Raw genomic sequence first — 21,765 nt, forward strand, 5'->3', positions numbered from 1 at the left:
TATATATATATATATATATATATATATATATATATATATATAGCTGTATACAGCTGGCCCCCTGCCTCCTGCTGTGTATATAGCACTCTATACAGCTCTGCAGTCAGGACATAAGGGAAGAGGGGGGCTACAGGCTGCACAGTACTAGCTGGGAGAAGAGGTGAAGCTTGGAGCTACATAAGAAGTGGACCCCCCCTGAGATGTCCGACACTACCTAAATGCTGACATATACTGTTAAAGGGGTACTCCACTGGAAAACATGTTTTTTTTTATTTATTTTTTAAATCAACCGGTGACCAAAAGTTAAACAGATTTGTAGATTACTTCTATTAAAAAATTGTAATCCTTCTAGTCCTTATAAGTTTCTTTATATTCCACAGGAAGTTTTTTTTCTTTTTGAATTTCTTTCTGTCTGACCACAGTGCTCTCTGCTGACACCTCTGTCCATTTTAGGAACTGTCCAGAGCAGGATAGGTTTTCTATGAGGATTTGCTCCTACTCTGGACAGTTCCTAAAAGGGACAGAGATGTCAGCAGAGAGCACTGTGATCAGACAGAAAGGAAATTCAAAAAGAAAAGAACTTCCTGTGGAACATACAGAAGCTGATAAGTACTTTTAAAATAAATAAAATAAAATAACTAATAGAAGTAAATAATAGAAGTAATTTACAAATCTGTTAACTTTCTGGCACCAGTTGATTTAAAAACATTTTTTTTCCAGCGGAGTACCCCTTTAACCAGAGCAGCCAACCCCATTCATTTTTTCTATGGACGAACAGAGTAAGTCACCTAGTATGCGCTATTACAAAAGTGCTTTGGAGTCCACATAAAAAAGAAGATGCGTCCCGAATTACTAGGTGACTCTGTTCGGCCATAGAAGGGATTGGAGTCCGCTGTTCCCGTTAACAATATATGTCAGCATCCTGTTTATGGCGGGATCCAGATAGATTTCATTAATGGGACAGGAACGTAGTGTGAACCGAGCCTTAGATAAACTTTATGAAAGCAGAGACCCACTTTAGATGACACCCATCTAAACATGTGACACGCAGTAAAACACACAGGAAGTCAGACTTCAGATGCTTGTACTTGTTTGGTTTCCTGAACAGTAAAGGTAGAGAGAAGTCTTCATTGCTGATCACTACAGCGTTTACAATCCAGCTGACACATCATCATGGTCACCTTTCGTTTTTGGCTACTTCTTGGTTTGCTCATTCAGGGCATCTTTTCGCAAGGTACGTGGAGGGGACAAGGAACAAAATATCCTCTTTCATAAAATGTTGCAGATATCAAACAAAATTTGGGGGATGCGGTGACAGATAATGGGAATATTAAAATATCAAAAACAAAAAAATATTGCAATGAGCAGTGGGATAACATATTTTCATTTTTTGTCTTCTCTGTAAATATTCATGTCATAGATACAGGGACTGGAAAAAGGCACATACAGTTGGGTAAGTAACCTCTCCACATACGTGTTCTTAGAAATGTCTGTCTAAGGCTGGGTTCACATCACGTTTTTCCCCATACGGGAGTGCATACGGCTGGGGGTGATCTAAAAACCTGCGCTCCCATATCCCTGCCGTATGCCGCCCGTATGTAATTAATTTTAATGAGCCGACTGGAGTGAACCGGTTGGCTAATTTTTCGCCATATGCGGTTTTCTTCCGGACCTAAAACCGTAGTCAACCACGGTTTTAGGTCCGGTAGAAAACCGCATACGGGGAAAAATGAGCCGACCGGTTCACTCCGGTTGGCTCATTGAAATGAATTACATACGGGCGGCATACGGCAGGGATATGGGAACGCAAGTTTTTAGCTCCCCCCAGCCGTATGCACTCCCGTATGGGGAAAAACGGGATGTGAACCCAGCCTTAGGGTACGTCCACACGGGAGGATTTATTTGCGGGTTTTCCGCTGGGTATTTGAAAGGGGCAGGCTCTTCTTGGCTGTCTGCAGCAGATTTTCCGCGCCGGAATTTACGCTGCGGAAAATCCACCGCAGACCCTATTAACTTCAATGGGGCTTGTGGCAGATTTTCCGCAGCGTAAATTCCACCACGGAAAATCTGCTGCGAAAAGCCGAGAAGCGCCTGCCCCCTTTCAAATACGCAGCGGGAAATCCACAAATAAATCCGCCCGTGTGAACGTACCCTAATTCATTGAATATGCACTAAACTGCTGGACTCAGGGGCGTAACTATAGAGGATGCAGAAGTAGTCGTCACACTGGGGCCCTGGTGTCTAAGGGGGCCCAAAAGTAGGCACGGGGCTCTGTTACAGATTTTGCAATAGGGCACTGAAGCTACAAGTTATGCCTCTGGCAAGAGTCACAGAGGGAGAAGCCCCAGCTGATCTGCCAATATTGGTATACTGTAGAAAAGTGTTTCCCAAGCAGGGTTCCTCCAGCTGTTGCAAAACTACAACTCCCAGCAGGCCCGGACAGCCGAAGGCTGTCCGGGCCTGCGTGGAGTTATAGTTTTGCAACAGCTGGAGGCACCCTGGTTGGGAAACACTGCTCTAGACATATGCCATCAATGATTTCGTGAGAAAAAATATATTGGTGTTAGATACTATTTTATATATGTAGTTGCTTCGTCATAAAATAATTTTATCATAAAGTGCAATTTATTCTTTCATCTCATATACATTCAAATATTACAGTATATATATAAAAAGAAATATGCAATCGCTGGTCAATGATAGCTGCAACTAGCAAAATAATGTTTCATGTATGTTTATTTTTTTTCCAGTTACAGGAATATGCTTGTGTGTATACAGGCTGGGGGGGGGAAGATGAATATCCTGATACTAATTATAAAAGTTAACTTTATGAATTCAGATAATCAGAATCTTTGGCAGATTAGATGAGCCGACTAGTTCTTTTCTGCCATCTTAGGGTGTGGTCACACGGCCTCCTGTTCCGTTTTTTTTCTTTTATCCCCATTTCGGTTCCGTTCTTGCAGGCTGTAAATGGATTAAAAAAGTTTTTTTTTAAATCCCATTCATGTCAATGGGATTTTTTTGCAATCTGTATACATCCGTTTGTAACCGTCTGCACTCAATTCCCTTTTATTGACGGCAGAAAAAACAGCACATGCTGTATTTTTTTTCTTTCGTCAAAAAAAAAGGAAGAAAAACGGATACATTTAACATTGAAGTCTATGGAAAACTGATGAGCCTTTAATGTCATCCGTTTGCATCCGTTTTTTCAATCCGTTTTTTCAATCCGTTTTTTGATCCATTTTTACTTCTGAGCATGCTCAGAACAAAAAATATAATTTTTTTTTGTTTATTAAATGAACAATAACGGATGCAAATGAATAACAGCCGTTTGCATCCGTTATTGTCCGTTTTTTTTTTTTAAGTCCAATTTTATTTTTGTCGGGAGAAGAACGGGACGGGTCTAGACGGCCATGTGAACACTTATCTGACATTCTATTTCTAAGTTTCAAATGCAGGTGTTAAAAAGAAGAAAAAAAAAGCTATACTTACCTTCCCCGTTCCCCTGCACATTCTCTCTGTGCAAAACTTCTAGGAACAGGGTCGGCGCAAGGAATTGCCCCGTCAGTCAATCAGTAGTTACTGTGGTGTCAGTAAGGAGGTGGTGTGGATGTGAGGAAGTTTGGTATAATTTGTTTTTCTTTTTATCACTCGCCTGAGCACAAATAAATATAAGGCTAAGTTCGCACACAAAATCTGCTGACATATTTTATGTGCACATTTTCATCTGTAATTCCCCCCCCCCCCCCCCCAAAAGTCTAATTTATTTACAGCCTTGATATTGGATTAAGGACAAACTTGCATCTTTTTTTAAACAGTATTAACTATGTAACTATATGTAACTTACCCTAAATGTTTTCCCCGGAATACCCTTTTGAAGGGGTTTTTAAGGACAAGGAAAAACAGTCCTCACCCTTCCACTCGCTCCTGGTCCAATGCTGCCTAGGGCAGTGTTTCTCAAGTGTGGTCCTCCAGTCCCCGCAACAGGTCATGTTTTCAGGATTTCACAGGTGATATAACTGTGGTGATGACTGATTCACTGACCATATATATATAACATGTGAAAGACTAAGGAAATCCAGAAAACATGACCTGTTGGGGTCTAGGGGGTGTCCGGTGGAAGATGTCCCATTTAATGAGCATAGGTTTCTACAACCAGTTTCTAGCAATGACATGCAGAGTAAGGGCACATGCCCAGTGATTGGCTGCATCATCCTGTCCTGAGTATACGGGGACATCATCGGGACACCTGTGACTTCCAGAGAGTAGCGGCAGTCCTGAATCACGAGTGAGCAAAGGGATATCATTTTTTTTTCACTTTGTCCTACCACTCCCTATCCGTGGGCAATTTTGTCAAAAGCATAAAAAGGGGGATGGGGATGGTTACTCGCTTAAAGGGGTTCTCCACCATAAGGTGATTTTAGTACGTACCTGGCAGACAGAAATGGACATGCTTAGGAAGTTTCTGCGCTTGTCTTGGGGCTAAATGGCTATGTTGTGAGATAACCATAACACTGTGGCTAGCTTTTTGTGAACTTTTATTTCCTGTTTTACATTTTTTTCTTTTTACTACAAATCCCACAATTCCATTTTCCTCCCTCCCACACATCAGCCACCCCACCCATTGAAAAAAAAGACCTGTGATTTTCAATCAGGGTGCCTACAGCTGCTGCATTAGTTGCAGATTGATCTCTCTCCCACCAAGCGATCTCTCCACCCATTGAAGCAGACAGGCTCCCTGTCATCAGCTGACGAGTGAGTCAGGTCTCGGCCGCATTGCAACCTGCGAAAAATCTGAGACAACAGTCATTTTGTATGCTGTTAAAAATAAATATTGGGGTGAAAATCACAGAAGAATTGTGAGAAAACCGTCACACACAGGTACAGACACTATATTATGAATTACACTAACTTTACAGCCCCTGTAGCATAGTCAAATAAAAATAAATTCTGGAAAACCCCTTTAAAATTATAAGAATATTGTAAGTCACAGAGGAATAACATGAGAGCCACAAACTCAGAGGTGATGCCTAAAATTCGGAATAATTTATTGAATAATAGTAGGTGCAGATAGGGTATGGTTAAGTGTAATACACAGTGCAGTGGCTAAAGAGCATCTTCCTAAAAAAGGTATATGATTACATGTCAGTCCATCAGTAGTTGGCATTAGAAAAGAAAATTCCTACACTGATCTATCACTGACCTCCCCTGCAAGAAGAGATGAGCGGCACCCATGTAGCACCACTTATCTCTGTATTATAATCAATGTGTGATTTTTATATTTTGAGGTTTTTATACAAATGTTATCCCAGATTTATTACTATGTCTGAAGACCAAAAAAGTTTATTTGCCCATAGCAGCTGATCACAGCTCAAATTTCATATTTCAAATTCCTATGCTAAAATGAAACCTAAACTTAGATTGGTTGCTAAAATCTGACAAGTGTTATCTAATCTGGGCCACTATTTACAGAGGTGTCAATTGAAAATTTCCATTTCTATATGGCAGCATAAAGATTATTTTCATTTGAGTCAGATCAGAATTTTTTATTTTTTTTGCGACATTGGGATAGTGCCAGAAATTTTTCGTTTCTTTCATATGTATAAGAAAAAGTGATGCAAGTGCTTTGTGAATATGGAAAAAAAAAGGCATCTGGCAGATTTTAAGTATCTAAGAAAAAAAGTAAAATGAGTAAAGAAAACATATCTCATAAGGCATTAGAACCACAAGGTCTCTCTAATAAACCAAATATAGGCCCAAGGGTACCCTAAGCTATTTAATGATAATCTAATTATAATTTTTTGGGGGGGGGGGGGGGGGGTTGACCACAGGTCCTTTTTAAAGGTGTTACCTACTGTATAAAAAAAAATAATTAATAATAATTTAGCACTGGAGCAGTAGAAAATAGAAAAAAATGTACATAGCCTTAGTCCCCTGTTGGTCCCTCGCAGCTGTTCCCTCTGTCCGGTCCCTGGTCTGCTCTCCTCTTCCTGCTTCTGAGATAAGAGGTTGTTGCAGGACCTGCACAAGAGCATATGCCCAGGGCAGCAGTATTGACAGGGGCAGAATTTAAATGAGTAAAAAAAAGTTGAATATTTAATTTCATTAAAGGGGTACTCCACTGTAAAACATGTTTTTTAAAATCAACTGGTGACAGAAAGTTAAACAGATTTGTAAATTACGTCTATTAAAAAATCTTCATCCTTCTAGTGTTTATAAACTTCTCTATGCTCCACAGGAAATTATTTTCTTTTTGAATTTCCTTTCTGTCTGACCACAGTGCTCTCTGCTGACACCTATGTCCATGCCCAGAACTGCCCAGAGCAGGATAGGTTTGCTATGAGGATTTGCTCCTACTCTGGACAGTTCCTAAAATGGACAGAGGTGTCAGCAGAGAACACTGTGGTCAGACAGAAAGGAAATTCAAAAAGATTTTTTAATAGAAGTAATTTACAAATCTGTTTAAGTTTCTGGCACCAGTTGATTTAAAAAAAATATTTTCCAAAGGAGTAACCCTTTAAATCCACATAGGTTAGAACAGTTACAAAATTCACCCTTAAATTTGCAGCCACAGTATACGTATCATGTTGTGGATTTGTGATTGATTTCACCACTTTCTGTGTATAGGGGGGCAAGTTCTACGATGGATCTGCAACAAAACTTGCATGTAACTCCTACAGTTTTTTCTGTGTATTTGTGACAGAGATGCTTTAAAAAAATTCTAGCACATATGGGATCACCCTAATGGGGTATATTCAGTCGGAGTGCCTAGGACAGCACAAACTGTACATATGGTCCTGCAGTTGTGGTGCTCTTCCTGGCAGTAAGGCTGGGTTCACACTACGTTTTGTCCCATACGGGAGCGCATACGGCAGGGGGGAGCTAAAAGCTCACGCTCCCGTATGTCACCGTATGCGCTCGCGTATGTCATTCATTTCAATGAGCCGACCGGAGTGAAACGTTCGGTCCGGTCGGCTCATTTTTGCGCCGTATGCGCTTTTACAACCGGACCTAAAACTGTGGTCAACCACGGTTTTAGGTCCGGTTGTAAAAGCGCATACGGCGCAAAAATGAGCCGACCGGACCGAACGTTTCACTCCGGTCGGCTCATTGAAATGAATGACATACAGGAGCGCATACGGTGACATACGGTAGCGCGAGCTTTTAGCTCCCCCCTGCCGTATGCGCTCCCGTATGGGACAAAACGTAGTGTGAACCCACCCTAAGCAGTATTTCCCTATACAACATCATTGTTAGAATTTATGTGCCATAGTATTTCAATTTTGTGGCCGACATCGATAAATCATTTTGAGTATTTGGGTCTCATAGTAGAAATTAAAATAATCTTCAGATTGAGAGCAAATATTACCGTCTATGGCAAGTTTTAACAATAGTCACCACCTCAATTACTTCCTTTTTTAACACTGCTTCACAGGTGTATGATGCGCATGTACTTTTTCTGTATGTTTTCACTGTATCAGTATGAAGTATTCATTAATTCATTAGTATTAGGTCTCAGACACCTAAAGGAGACTATCTGTTAAAAATGTTTCCTCTTTGGCAGAAGAAAAAGGTGACCATTTGCATGTTAAATGTATCGGGGGTTACACACTGAAGAAGAAGAATGACAACTCCATAGCAAATAATACAGAATTATTATTGAGATTATGGGATGATCCTCGTGGAGTCTATTACTGTGAAAAAAAAGATAAGCCTATTGAATCGGTTCAGGTATATGTGAGAAGTGAGTATACCATGTTTGTCATCTGTAATCCGGGGAGGAATTGGGAAAAGTTTGAAGATGTAGACTTATGCAGATAAGAATTAGTGTAAACTCGAGGCATCCTTCACCAGCCCTAAGGTCCTGCAGTCCTGTAGAGGTGGAGCTAGTAGAGCTTTACACTATGACTTAGGCTGGGTTCACACTACGATTTGAACTACGGTTCCCGTATACGGCTGGGAGGAGGGGTGGGCGGGGTGGTCGACCACGTTTTTGCCTGCGGTCGGGAAACCGCATACGGCCGAAAAAGCAGTCGACCGGAGGCTGCGGTTCACTCCGGTGGGCTCATAGACATACATTAACTACGGTTCCCGAATACGGCTGAGTGCGGGCGCCGCGATTAAGCCCCGACCCACCCTCCTCCCAGCCATATACGGGAACCGTAGTTCAAATCGTAGTGTGAACCCAGCCTTAGCCTGTTTTCATTCTGCATTTAGCTGTGTCTATTTAACGTAAGCAATGGGATATATTCTAGCTTATGTGTTAAAGGGGTATTCAGACTTTAGACATCTTATCCTCTATTCAAAAGATAGGGAATAAGATGTCTGATCGCAGGGGTCCCCGCCACTAGGACCCCCTATGATCTAGGTGCAGCTCCCGGCATTCTGTGAGGCTGCTCCCGAGACGGAGACATGATGTCATGCCACTCCCCCTTGTGACATTACACCACACCCCCTCCATTAATGTCTATGGGAGGGGCGTGACGGCCGTCAGACTTTAAGCCTTCTTTTTATTATGCAAATGAGGCAAGAACCCAGGTCCATCCCATTACCTCTTTATTACTGCCCGCTTGCATCTGCCTACCCAGTTTGATTCACAGTGAGTAGATAAATAGGCTGGACTTACCAGGGCTCTTGTCATGCTGGGAAACACCCCTGGGCTTTTGAACCTTATTTGCATACCAACAAAATGTTTATATATCCGCACTGTAAAGGACTATAGAGATGAAAAAAAAAAGTATGCCTGGAATCGTGATGACAAGCCTTATCTAGCCATGTGCTTATTTACACCCATGGCTAGAAAGTGACTTGTCAGAAGTTTGAATTGATGGAGTCCAGGTACTGAGGCCCCCCACCAATTACTAGAATGAAGGTGCAAAAGCACATGGCTGCACGTGCCGTGCCCCCCATCTCCACTCTATGCAGCTAAAGCAAGCGGTATACAAAGTAGCAATTCAAGTCTATGGGATTTTCAGAAATTTTATATACAGTACAACTTGTTTTAGTTGTGCAGAATGGAGATGAAGGCGCACAGTACATGAAGCCTTACACTCCTGCACCTTCATTCTAGTGATCAGTGAAGATCGCAGTTCCCAGACCCCCACCTATAAACACTTCTGCATTGTAACTATGATATGTCAGAAGTATATTGAAATGAAAGTACACATTAATCTATACCTCTAACTTATACCTATAACCTTCTTTTACTAGTCTTGTCCTCTTAAAGGGTTACTCCGCCCCTAGACATCTTATCCCCTATCCAAAGGATCAGTAAGAACCCCCATGAGTCTATGGGAGGGTGCATGATGGCCGGCACGCCCCCTCCCATAGATTTACATTGAGGGGGCGGGGCTGTGACGTCACGTGCACGAGATGACAGGGGGAGCTGCAGGAGAGATCGCGGGGGTTCCCAGTGGTGGGACCCCCGCAATCACACATCTTATCCCCTATCCTTTGGAAAGGGATATGATGTCTAGGGGTGGAGTACTTTACTTTTAAAGCAGGCCATACATGGACAAACAAAAGGCCAGACAATGATATTATATTGAGATGTACCTCCAAAGTGAGAAATTATTTGTTTCACCTCTGATAAAAGACAGCACATGACCTAATCCATGTTATGTGCATTATGACTGCCATTTACCAACACCCCTCATTCCTTATGCAAGCTAGCATTTATTATATGTATCCATTTCCTCTGTTTTTCAGGGTGCATGAACTGCATAGAACTGGACCCGACCACAATTGCTGGCTTTATTGTGGCTGACGCCATTATGATTGGTCTTATTGCCACGGCTGTATATTTTGTTTCTGGTTCAGAGACACGACGTCCAGGACGAGGTAAGAAGAAGATTCGTACTGTAGTTCAGTAGCCTATCTATGGAATGTGTGTATTTTGTCATTCTAGCTGCTCCCTCTGAGTATGGAAGACTTGACTAAGGGATCGTATAAGTCCACTGTGACCCAATTTCCCCATATTCCTCTTTTTACTCCATACAATATATACATTAAATAACTTACTGAATCAACTTTAGGGTGCAAAGGCCACAGCAGACCCACTTTTATTAAATAACTACATAACATAACATCTAAAAACATCTTAATAAATAACCTAATAACCACTTAAACAGTGCAATTACTTACTCTGCAACTACCCCTATCTAGCAGGAGGAGGGACTTAAAGGCAGCTCAACTTCATCAGGTCTTCTATTTTGGCCTTGGTCATCCAGCCCCTGACCCAAGGCCACCTCAGTTAGAGCCTACCTTATCTTTGGAAACTTACCCACAGCGATTTACCTCAACTGGCTGGGTACCGTCCCAAGCACCACCATACCAATGTATTCGCTGCTCTGGACCTTCCTATAAATGCCTCCAAATCCCCCTCTAACTCCTGCTGCTGCGGCAAAGGAAAAAACAACAAACAACAAACACCCCAGGTGGAAAACAGGTGGGCAGGCAATTCTCTCCCTGCACTTCTTTACTGTCTCCTCCTCCAGGCCCACCACCTCTTAAAACCTTTCTTAAAGGGCTACCTCCCTCTTTCTCTGACCTCACCTCACTGCATTAACCCTTAGCACCCTCCACCTAGCTACGCTCCCATTCAGCCCCGTCATGTGCCCCCTGCACTCCCATGCTATGCACTACAGGGCTTCTTTTTTTTAGTGTGCATGATCTTTGGATATAAGGTACTGTCATAACTGTCTGAGAATATTTCATTCTCCACCCAGCTATCTATTGTGCCTGGCCAGCTTAAGAATATATGATTTACAAGTTCTTCCACATTTCTAGCAGCTAAATGGTCAATCGTGTGACCTGCTGAGTAACAATAGATGTGATTGGCCAGGGCTCTCAATAAACAAGTCTGGATGCTTCACACCATAGACATTTAGACTTCAAACTCATGCACACAGAAGAGGTGTGCACAAAGTCATTAACCGATGCATGGAGGCCACACTTTTCCCAAATATGGAACCACATACCCTCCGTGTGCTGCTGTCCAAGCACCATCAGGTTCCTCTATATACGCAGCTGTTCTCCCTGAGAAGCAATGTTTTTAAAGGGGGTACTCCGCCCCTAGACATCTTATCCCCTTTCCAAAGGATAGGGAATAAGATGTCAGATCGCCGCGGTCCCGCTGCTGGGGAGCCCTGGGATCCCGGCTGCGGCACCGCGCTCTCATTACAGCACAGAGCGAGTTCGCTCTGCACGTAATGACGGGCAATACAGGGGCCGGAGCATCGTTACATCACGGCTCCGCCCCTTGTGATGTCACGGCCCACCCCTTTCAATACATGCCTATGGGAGGGGGCGTGGCGGTCGTCACCCCCCCTCCCATAGACTTGCATTAAGGGGATGGGCCGCGATGTCACGAGGGGCGGAGCCATGACGGCACGCTGCTCCGTCCCCTGTATCGCCCGTCATTACGCACAGAGCGAACTCGCTCTGTGCTGTAATGATAGCGGGGTGCCGCAGCGGCAATCCCGGGGCTCCCCAGCAGCGGGACCACGGCGATCTGACATCTTATCCCCTATCCTTTGGATAGAGGATAAGATGTCTAGGGGCGGAGTACCCCTTTAATGTGGGTATATGTATGAACACATAATGAAAGCAGTTAGACAAAATATATTATAGCTTCAAGGGAATCTGTCAGCTGTAAATCATGTTCCAAACTGCTGAGCCATAGAAAGCCATTAGAGCAAGGAGACACATGGTACCTATCATTTATCTGTCTGTGCTGCCGCAATGTACAAAAATGCTTTTATTCTCTTGTACAAGGAGTCAAAGTGGCGTTCCCCAGCCCCTGAAATGCTGAGGGCTGCAACGTGTCCTCTCTTTCCCTTCCATCCCTTCCCCTGGTCCTTGTACACAGGACCAATTTGGAACTTCACAGGAACAACATTTTGAGGCTCAGCCCTCGCTGACAGTGAAGCAGGAATAGGGCTGGGATCAAGGAGACGTTCTAGATCTCAACACTTCGGGGGTTTGAAAAAGCCTCTTTGACACTTTACACTAAAGAATAAAAACATTTTCTTTGTTACGCAAGCACATACAGATATATGAAAGGTACCATGTGTCTCCTTGTCCTAAAAGTTATCTAACAGTGTCAGCAGTTTGGAATGTGAATTGCAGCTGACAGATTCCCTTAAAGGGGTACTCCATTGGCCAGCGTTAGGAACATTTAGTTCCGAACACTGTGTGCGCTGCAGGGGTTGGCTACTCCCCCTTGTGATGTCATGCCCCACCCCCTCAATGCAAGTCTATGGGAGTATGTATAGACTTGCATTGAGGGGGCGTGGCGTGAGGCCACAAGGGGGCGTGTCCGACCCCCGCAGCTCGCACACAGCGTTCAGAATTAAATGTTCCAAATGCTGGCCAATGGAGTACCCCTGGAGAATACTGGCAGATTCTCTTAAACTATACCCATAATTAACCTTTCTGTTCTCTAAAAAGAAATGTACTATACTCCACACTTACACAATGTGATTCTAGTGATAGCAGAGTCTGGATTGGAAGAATGTTATAACCTACAATGACTGATCCGACAAGTGAAATCATTTGTCATAAATCACACACTGATTATTAATTATTATTATTACTTATTATTAGTCAGATGGTTATCGCAGGCAGGACTGCTCATAGGGACGACACTCCGCATGTGTGAAAATGCCCAACTAGCAGTAAAGTGGTTTATGCAATATGCTAAACCCTGCAGAGCTCTAATCTTATGACTATTTATAATGTTTTGTAGCTTCTGACAAACAGAATTTGATTGAGAGAGATACAGAGTATCAGGTGAGTGACAATGTTTTTAGAAGCTGTGCACAGGATGGCTGCATAATAACAATAACGGAACTTTGTGTGCGTGCTGTATACCTATGCAGCTTTATATTATACTTTTTAATTCAATTGTTTACTGTTTTCAAGATCTCTCTTATTTATAGACAAGCAGAAAAGGTGCCCTGAACATTTCCAACTGATATACACACAGCTGAATAGTGTAGGCCATAGAAGTGTCCTGTATGTACCAATTGGCTACCTAAATAAGACTAAACATGGCGTCAGTTATGTGATCTTTAGTTAGTAACAAGGTTATATGACACGGGATATACAGTGAACCTCCCGACCTACGATGGCCCCGACATACGATAATTTCAACATGCGATGGCCTCTCAGAGGTCATCGCATGTTGAAGGCAGCATCAACATACAATGCTTTTGTATGTCGGGGCCATCGCATAAACAGCTATCCGGCAGCGCAGACTGCTTCAGCTGCCACCGGATAGCCGTTTACGGTGCCCCGTGTGCTCTGGTAACGATCACTTACTTGTCCTCGGGGCTCCGGCGCGTCCTCTTCAGGATCCCCTGCATTGTCGCTGCGCACGCCGTCCCGTCATCCAATAGGAGCGGCGTGCGTAGCGACGTGATGGCGGCGACGGAGAGTGAGGATGTCGGGGAAGCTGAGGCCTTGCCGGAGTGTTGGGGACACGGCGACAGCGATGGACGGCGACATCCAGGGCAGCAGTGACGAGCGATGACGGTCCGGAGCGGCGGGTACAGGTGAGTACAATTTCCTCTAACAGTGGTCTTCAACCTGCGGACCTCCAGATGTTGCAAAACTACAACTCCCAGCATGCCCGGACAGGTTATAACCAGGTTATAGTGCAGGTGAACAGGAGACTGATGCGAGATCTCGGACTGCTATACCTACCTACAGTCCGGAGCCCCGATCCCCCGAAGGTCCCCCTCTTTCAGCGCTGACTTGCGCTTTGAGGCGGGCCCGCCGGCTTGATTTCAATGTTCATAAGCGCCAGTCATATGAGCGCTCAATAGGGACGAGCGCTCACGTGACCAGCACTTATGAATATTTAAATCCAGCCTGCGGGCCTGCCTCAAAGCGCAAGCCAGCGCTGGAAGAGGGGGAAATTTGGGGGATTTGGTCTCTGGACTGCAGGTAGGTATAGCAGTCCGAGACCCCGCATCGGTCTCCTGTTCACCTGCACTTTAACCCTGTGTATCGGGTTATAGTGCTTATTAATGGGTGAGCGTTTTCCTTTAAGACTGGTGTGTGAAGCGCTAGTCTTAGCAAATTCCCCCCAAAGGTTTAGAGTATACAGGGTGGACAGATCCCATTAAGATAAAGGAAGAGTTGCAAGGTCTAGAATAAAAGATGTCATAAAGTAAAGTGGAATTGTCCTGGGGATAAGTTTTCACCCAAAATAATTTCTGAACTGAATTTCTACATACTCACAAGCTTTGTATGTGCGCCTATGAAATCCCTGCCAAAGCTTTCTCCTTATAGGTCTTATGTGAGAACAGTAAGGGGGTGGCAAAGGGTAGCCGTGGAATTCTGTTACATATTTGCATCATTTCACCATGTTTTTAATCATGATTAGCCCATTTAGTGGTCCAGTATATTTACATGTAGCACATTTTCTGCATACAGATAATAAGGAGTTGTTACTTTTATGCACATTATTCACTCCTTTTTCTCAGGTATTGGGACGCCGAGATAATGAACAGTACAGCCATCTTGCACCCCGCCCTAAGCGAGGAGGCTTCTGAGAATCCTCAGCTGTAGTCCTATTTGTGTCTTCTTAATACTGAGCACTGTTGTCGCTGCCTTACGTATATGTTTTTGACTTAGAGCAATGGAAAATATTCTCTGTTCTTGTCTGTTACTCTGTGTTGATTAAATGCATAAAAACAACGGAAATCCTGTGGGGTTATTTAGCTGACTGAGGGGGGAGAAGCTCCCACCTGTGATCTACATGTTCAAAGCCAAGCTCGAAAGTCTGAGTGGAAAGGAAATTAAGACGAGAAAGTAACAGAACGTCTGAGTGCTGAAGAGAGAAAGAAGAGTACATTGTAAAGGAAAAGGATGGGAATACAATTTTTAAAAAGTTACCACAAAATGTTTGCAGTAATAGACGTTTATACTAGAATGTGGTTAATCCAGTTACAGTATCCCCCATAAGTGAGTCCATCCTTCACATTTTTGTAAATATTTTATTCTGTCTTTTCATGTGACAACATTGAAGAAATGACCCTCTGCTTCAATGTAAAGTAGTGAGTGCACAATCTGTATAACAGTGTTTAATGTTGCTGTCAACCTTAAAATAAATAAAAACACCGATATTAGCAACAAAAGTGAGTACACCCCTAAATGTAAATGTCTAAATTGGGCCCAAAGTGTCAATATTTTGTGTGGCCACCATTATTTTCCAGCACTGAATTAAGCCTCTTGGTCACGGAGTTCACCAGAGCTTCATAAGTTGCCACTGGAGTCCTCTTCCACTCCCCCCATGACGAGATCACAAAGCTGGTGGATATTACGAGACCTTAGAAGGGTACTCCGGTGGAAAAGCATTTTTTAAAAAAAATCAACTGCCACCAGAAAGTTATATTTGTAAATTAATTCTATTTAAAAATCTTTACCCTTCCAATACTTATCAGCTGCTATATACTACAGAGGAAGTTGAGTTGTTCTTTCCTGTCTGACCACAGTGCTCTCTGCTGACACCCCTGTCCATGTCAGGAACTGTCCAGAGCAGGAACAAATCCCCATAGCAAACCTCTCCTGCTCTGGACAGTTCCTGACATGGACAGAGGTGTCAGCAGAGAGCACTGTGGTCAGACAGTAAAAGACTACACAACTTCCTCTGTAGCATACAGCATCTGATATGTACTGGAAGGATTAAGATTTTCAAATATAAGTAATTTACAAATCTGTTTACCTTTCTGGCACCAGTTGATAAAAAAAAAAAATGGTTTTCCACCCCTTTAAGTTAAAAACAGGAGAGCTAAAAATGAGTCTGTGCTATGCAACAAAAGTAAGTTACAGCAAATAATATATATTAAAAAGAATTATTATGCATAAAAGCACAAGTAACAGGGTAAAAGAGCTCATTCACCACACCTGACACACATTTTGCCTGGCAGGTGGCAGATGCGGGACTATACAAAAACCTCAAGGATTGTAGTCAGAGAATATGACAGGAGTCTTGAAAAATAGAGGCATGTGTAGAGCGTAGGACAAAAGAGGGTGGTAGTCATTGGAACATACTCTGACTGGGTACCAGTTACATGTGGGGTACCGCAGGGGTGAGTACTGGGTCCACTTCTTTTCAACATGTTCATTAATGACATTGTAGACTCTACAATGTAGAGGGAGTACAGAGTCGAATTTCTATATTTGCAAATGACACTAAACTGGGTAAGGTGATCACCACAGAGAAGGATAATATAATATTACAGAGGGATCTGAAGCCGGAGGCATAGGCACAGACATAGCAAATTAAGTTTAATGTGGATAAATGTAAGGTTATGCACTTGGGCTGTAAAAACAGCATGTACAATTATGTGCTACAGAGATCTTTTTTTTTGTGATCTTTTTATACCTTGGCCGGTAACCATGACAATCAGACATCCTCGATGTCTAGAGAAAGAAGGATTTACCATCATGACAGGTGGGAATTCTTTACTGTAAGAGCAATGAAGCTATGGATTGCTCAACCACATGATGTTATGATGTCTGACTCAATAAACAAGTTCACGGAGGGCCTGTATGCTTTTCTTGAAAAATATAATATTAAAGGAGATATATTATGGCTTAAACATATCTCCTATACAAAGGATAAGGGATACGTTTTAGATCGTGGGAGATCCAACCACTGGGACCCTGGCTCTCTCCTGGAGCTGCATGTCATGACCTCTACACATAATGGAGGCCACACGCACTCTTTATATATCTCTATGGAAGGGCCATTCGGCTATCTCTGGCACTCCCATGGAGATATATGAAAGGGGAGTGGTGGCCTGTGCTTAGTTCAGGGGTCATGACGTGTCACTCCCCGGAGGAGTCAGGGCCATATACAGGAGATCATGGGGGTCGCAGCTGTTGTACCCCCCACGATCTAAAACTTATCCCCTATCCTTTGAAAAGGGAAAAAGTTTTTCCCCATGATAATTCTCCTTTAACCTCTTTAGGACACAGGGAGTACCTGTATGTCCTACGCCCTCTCCCCTGCTATGATGCAGGTTCACGAGCTGACCCTGCGTCATAGCCGGGTGGTCCCCCGGCAATCAGCTGCCAGGACCCGTGTCCAAAACCGGACATCGCCGATCGCGGTGATACCCGGCATTAACCTCTTAGACGCAGCGTTCAAAGCTGACAGCGGCGTCTAAAGAGAGATTTAAACCATCCCTGGTGGTCTAGTGGGCTCTGACTGGTATTGCTGCATGTGTAATTGTCCAAACTATTAAATGATATCAGCTTTTATCCCGTACGGTAAATGGATTAAAAGTAAAAAAAAATACAAAACCCCAGAATTGCATTTTTTGATCATATCCTCCTGATATGCAATTGTGGTGTCGGGTGAGGATAATGTGTGAATTACCCTTTTCTTGACGCTAGGGCGTGGTTGACCTATACATAACCCGAGGTAGATCAGCTGCTCCTGTGCCAGGCACGGGGCAAATAATCACTCCGATGCAAGGATACGGATAACAGGCTTTACTGAGGTTGGAAAGATGCTACAATCAGTTACAGCTCAGATCAGCAAGAAGGAGATGCAGGGTGAACTTTGGGAAGCTTATCGGCTTGCTGTAACTTATAGAGGATTGTGCTGTGACTGACTTGACTTGTATGCAACCCATGCTAGACTGTAGTGACTTGAACTTAACTTGGATTGATCCCTGGACGTTAGTGCTTACAGCAAGGCTTTGACTTTCACCTGGGTACTGGAGTTAACTGGTAGTAGACATGTGGTTGCTGGACTAGACCTCAGGCCTCCTTCAGAATCACCTCACAGACTCCTCAGACTTCTCTCAACTGTACCTCAGCAACAACACTGTAGAACTCAACTCCGGTTACACTATATATGGGAGTAATATAGAGAGGTCTCATTGGGCAGAGAAGTCACATGGTTCACCTTTGCATACTCCCCTAATAACAAGGTTCACGACAACAGGTTTCTTAAAGTAACAAGTGCATAGAAAATACCAATAAATTAACCAATGCATTATTATAGGGTCCTGAGGAGATTGGGCCCAAGACGGACATTGAAGCAGCATCTGCCACACAAGATGGGCAGGAGTACAGAAGAACACGTTATTCTGTACTGGATGTAATTCTCACAGAACTAAATAATAATTAGTGTCCTACAAAATAACTTATCACCGAAAATGAACACTAAAACGTCACTTTTATAAGATGTTTTTTTAATATAAAAAAAATCATCTAATAAAAGTTACGTTTTAGTGTTCATTTTCGGTGATAATTCATAAGAAGTAAAGAGAGTCAGCACTGCTTCGCCGTGGTGCTCAATCCAGAAATGAACTGTACCCACAATGTAAGAAAGAGATGGCCCTCATGTATATACAGTGCCCAATAGACTTATTCAACAGTCAGGTCCAATATACAGGATAGTTAACAGACCATTTCTCGCTAACAATAGTGCTTTCTCAAGACCTCTGACTTCCTTCAAAATCCCCACCCTTATATACATACAAAGAAAACTTTATTAACCCCTTACAATTTGTTACAAAATAATAAAAACACATTTACTAAGTAGTGAGGATTTTATACCTGCACCTTTATTTTCTAATTCACACATTTCACCCTTGGAAAGACAATCAGGCTTCTTAATGTACAGTCAGGGCTGTTTGAAGGAATTTGGGGGCCCCAAGCAAAATGGGTGTGGCTATGTGACGGCAGAGCCAAAAAGGGGAGGGACCAAATGTCAATCATAGATGGTTATAATAGGGTATATAATGAAAAAAAAATTATATAATTATATAATGAATAGAGCAATAAAGAAGACCGCTAAAAGCCTTTGGATCTGAATGAGATTTTAAGGGTCAACAGATTATTGCACATTTTTGGGATTCCATGTCAACTAATATACTGTAGAAGATGATCTGACTGGTTAAGAGGTGGCATGGTAGTTGGCCGTGGATTCTGAGGCCATACAAAGGCTTGTCTGATGACCCACCCCAGCCAGTGACTGGCTGAGTGGGCATTTCCTGTGTGTCAAGAAGTATGGTAACCAGGAGGTGCTGACCAGCGGGGACCGGGCACCATCAAAACAGAAGCTCAGGACATCGGGAAGTTTATCATTTTCATCTGGATAAGCCCCTTAAAACCTGTTGGATGAAATGAGTTGCTTCTCAGTGGTATTTGGATATTTGTAACTGTAGCAAACAATTGCTACAACAGCAAATAATAGTAAGCATCATTTTTCAGAACAGTACAGTTTTACATTTTATATAAAATATATCTCTGTCTTCCTCCTGAAATCTCTTAAAGCAGCCAAAGCAAAAGGTTCGGTAGAATTCAGTTTAAGGGTTCGTTCACACGAGCGGATTTTGCTGCAGATTTTCAGCAGCTTATTTTCTACAGCTTTTTTTCTGCTGCTTATTTTTTGCTGCTAAGTCAATGATTAAAAAAAAGCAGCTGAAAAGAAAAAGCAGCAGATCAGCTGTGGAAAATCTGCCCAAAAACCAGCTCGTGTGAACAAGTCTGTATTAGAGGGGTTATCCTGCATTAGAACTTATTAGCTGCTATATACTACAGAGAAAGTTATTTCTTTTTTTTTTTTTTTTGTCCACAGTTCTCTTTGCTGACACCTGATGCCCATATCAGGAATTGTCCAGAGCAGGAGAAAATCCCCATAGCAAACCTATGCTGCTCTGAACAGTTCCTGACACAGACAGAGGTGTCAGCAGAGAGCTCTGTGGACAAGACAAAAAAGAAATTAAAAAAGAAAAGAATTTCCTCTGTGTTATACAGCAGCTAATAAATACTGAAAGGTATTAAATAGAAGTAATTTACAAATCTGTTTAACTTTCCAGTTCCTTTAAAAAAAAGTTTTCCACTGGAGTACCCCTTTAAAGTGAGAGGATACAAGCTGTAATACCACATACAATATACAAAAAGGAATGGTGCTGTTTTTGAAAAAATAAAAAATAAAAATAAGCTCAGTTTTGAAAATGCTAGATAACCCTTGGTGACTACCTTTGTTTTTGTTTGTTTGTACATGCCCAATTGTGCAAAATTGGTTACAGTGTAAGTACAGATGTTACAAAAAAAATTGATTTTATTTCTCACCAAAGAAGCAGGAATGTTTCGGTATTACAGAGAATTAGATACAGTACATTATAGTACATAAAATCTTATTGACACACAGAAATCTGTGTAAGATGAAAACTGTCTGAAACTGACCATACACAAGAATTGACTCTTCCGAAAATGGCAATTTCAGTGGGACTGCCCAACCATCTAAAGTGTATGGTGGCAAGTAGTGTAGAAGGGATACCTTTCGTCAAACCACCCACTGGAAGTAAAAGTGACAGGTGCCATGCCCCCTTTTCTAACAGAGCCTCTCTAGGCCACGCCCCCTTCCCTGCATAGCTTTGCCCCCTTTTCTCTCACATTCACTCATGTAGTTTCCTAAATGGAAGTGAATGTTTATGGTGTGCCCCCCCAAGTAATATGTAAACATGTCCCGACAAGTCTGCACAGCAGAATGCCTTATAGTAAAACAGACAGTAATGTATCATTTGAGAAAGCTTTATTAATAGAAGTAATCATATATTCAAACATGTTTCATAGAATTGTTTCTACATTTATAGGGATAAATACATTTTATATAGATATTGAAACATATATATAAACATTTTTTTTTTTTTAATAAAAGATAAGGGAAAGGTTAAATGTTGAACAGAAATAGAGAAAAAGAAAACAAAGCCATACATCCACAATTTTGATTTTGATTACGGTACTTGCTTCTCAGCATAAATTCAAACACTAACAGGTTGTTAGTATACATTTTGATAAAAAAAAGTACAAGCCCACTCGCCACGTCAAGGCCACCTATTTAGAGTGGGTCCTTAACCCAACATTGGTGTAGCGCCGGGCGGCGGCCACCACCACTGCAACACCATGTCCACAGGGGGAGCGACCCAGTGGCCAGGCAGCCCCACTGCTGCCCGACCAAGCCCCTGGGTCCGGGCCACACCACCCCACAGACAGAGCACCACAGTAACAATGATCCGCCACAGTACAACCACACCAATGTGAATAACTACCAAGTGCTCCTTGCCAGAGACCCAGGAGAATGCTAGGAGGAAACCCTTATGCAGTCTCCAGCTAATTGAAAACACCTGGGCCGAATGGGTGGAGCAGAGTGCTGGCTATGATAGAGGGGGCAGACAAGGTTAAATGCATTTTAGATATTGATACGGTCATTGAATAACATTCATAAGACACTAGTACATCATAGAGTAAAATTACATTAATATCATATATTTATTTACAGGTATAACCAAGCAGCTTAGAAAACAGGCTTCCTTGTGTTATACAAGCCGGAGAAGTCCGTATTGGAAGGATTCTGAATTTAGGGGTTAGGGTTCCAGAGACGCCGTTCAAATCAATTTTTAAACCATCCAGCGCCTCTCTGGTAAACAAATTACCAACATCAGTAGAGGGTATATTCAGCTCAGCCATGGCATGCATAAATGTATCCAATCCAGGTGGTATTTTTTTTTTTTTTTAGCAGACTATGACTCTGAGTGCTGTAATGTCGTTGTTCTGTAGCAGCCTACTTAGCAAAAGTTTAGCATTTTTCTTAAATCGGGGGGTTGACATGACAATTTCATTGATAGCAGCACCTTTATCAGAGGATACATTTGCTAATTGCTGATGATCAGAAATACTAGGAGCAACAAGATTTAAAGTTGCTAGCTCTTTCTCAAGAACGAAGTATCT

General features: G+C 42.5%; 2 protein-coding genes across 3 annotated transcripts in view; one reads left to right on the forward strand and one right to left on the reverse strand.

Annotated features, from left to right (window-relative positions):
- LOC130293658 (T-cell surface glycoprotein CD3 gamma chain-like) overlaps window positions 1–15,069 on the forward strand; it is a 33,333-nt gene extending 18,264 nt beyond the window's left edge. The window contains exons 2-7 of one of the 2 annotated variants that reach the window (XM_056542628.1): window positions 1,109–1,234; window positions 1,421–1,453; window positions 7,568–7,744; window positions 9,709–9,840; window positions 12,749–12,792; window positions 14,493–15,069. In XM_056542628.1, the coding sequence (XP_056398603.1) occupies window positions 1,174–1,234; window positions 1,421–1,453; window positions 7,568–7,744; window positions 9,709–9,840; window positions 12,749–12,792; window positions 14,493–14,561 (516 nt within the window). In that variant the 5' untranslated portion in view covers window positions 1,109–1,173 and the 3' untranslated portion in view covers window positions 14,562–15,069. Of the gene's footprint in view, window positions 1–1,108; window positions 1,235–1,420; window positions 1,454–7,564; window positions 7,745–9,708; window positions 9,841–12,748; window positions 12,793–14,492 lie in introns of both variants that reach the window. The other variant, XM_056542627.1, reaches the window with a different exon arrangement.
- A 3,558-nt stretch (window positions 15,070–18,627) lies between these two features.
- LOC130293729 (T-cell surface glycoprotein CD3 epsilon chain) overlaps window positions 18,628–21,765 on the reverse strand; it is a 48,430-nt gene continuing 45,292 nt past the window's right edge. The window contains exon 8 of the mRNA XM_056542764.1: window positions 18,628–19,142. Within this exon, the coding sequence (XP_056398739.1) occupies window positions 19,119–19,142 (24 nt within the window). The 3' untranslated portion in view covers window positions 18,628–19,118. The remainder of the gene's footprint in view (window positions 19,143–21,765) is intronic.

The sequence above is a fragment of the Hyla sarda genome, chromosome 10 (genome assembly GCF_029499605.1).
Source record: "Hyla sarda isolate aHylSar1 chromosome 10, aHylSar1.hap1, whole genome shotgun sequence".
Lineage (NCBI taxonomy): Eukaryota > Metazoa > Chordata > Amphibia > Anura > Hylidae > Hyla > Hyla sarda.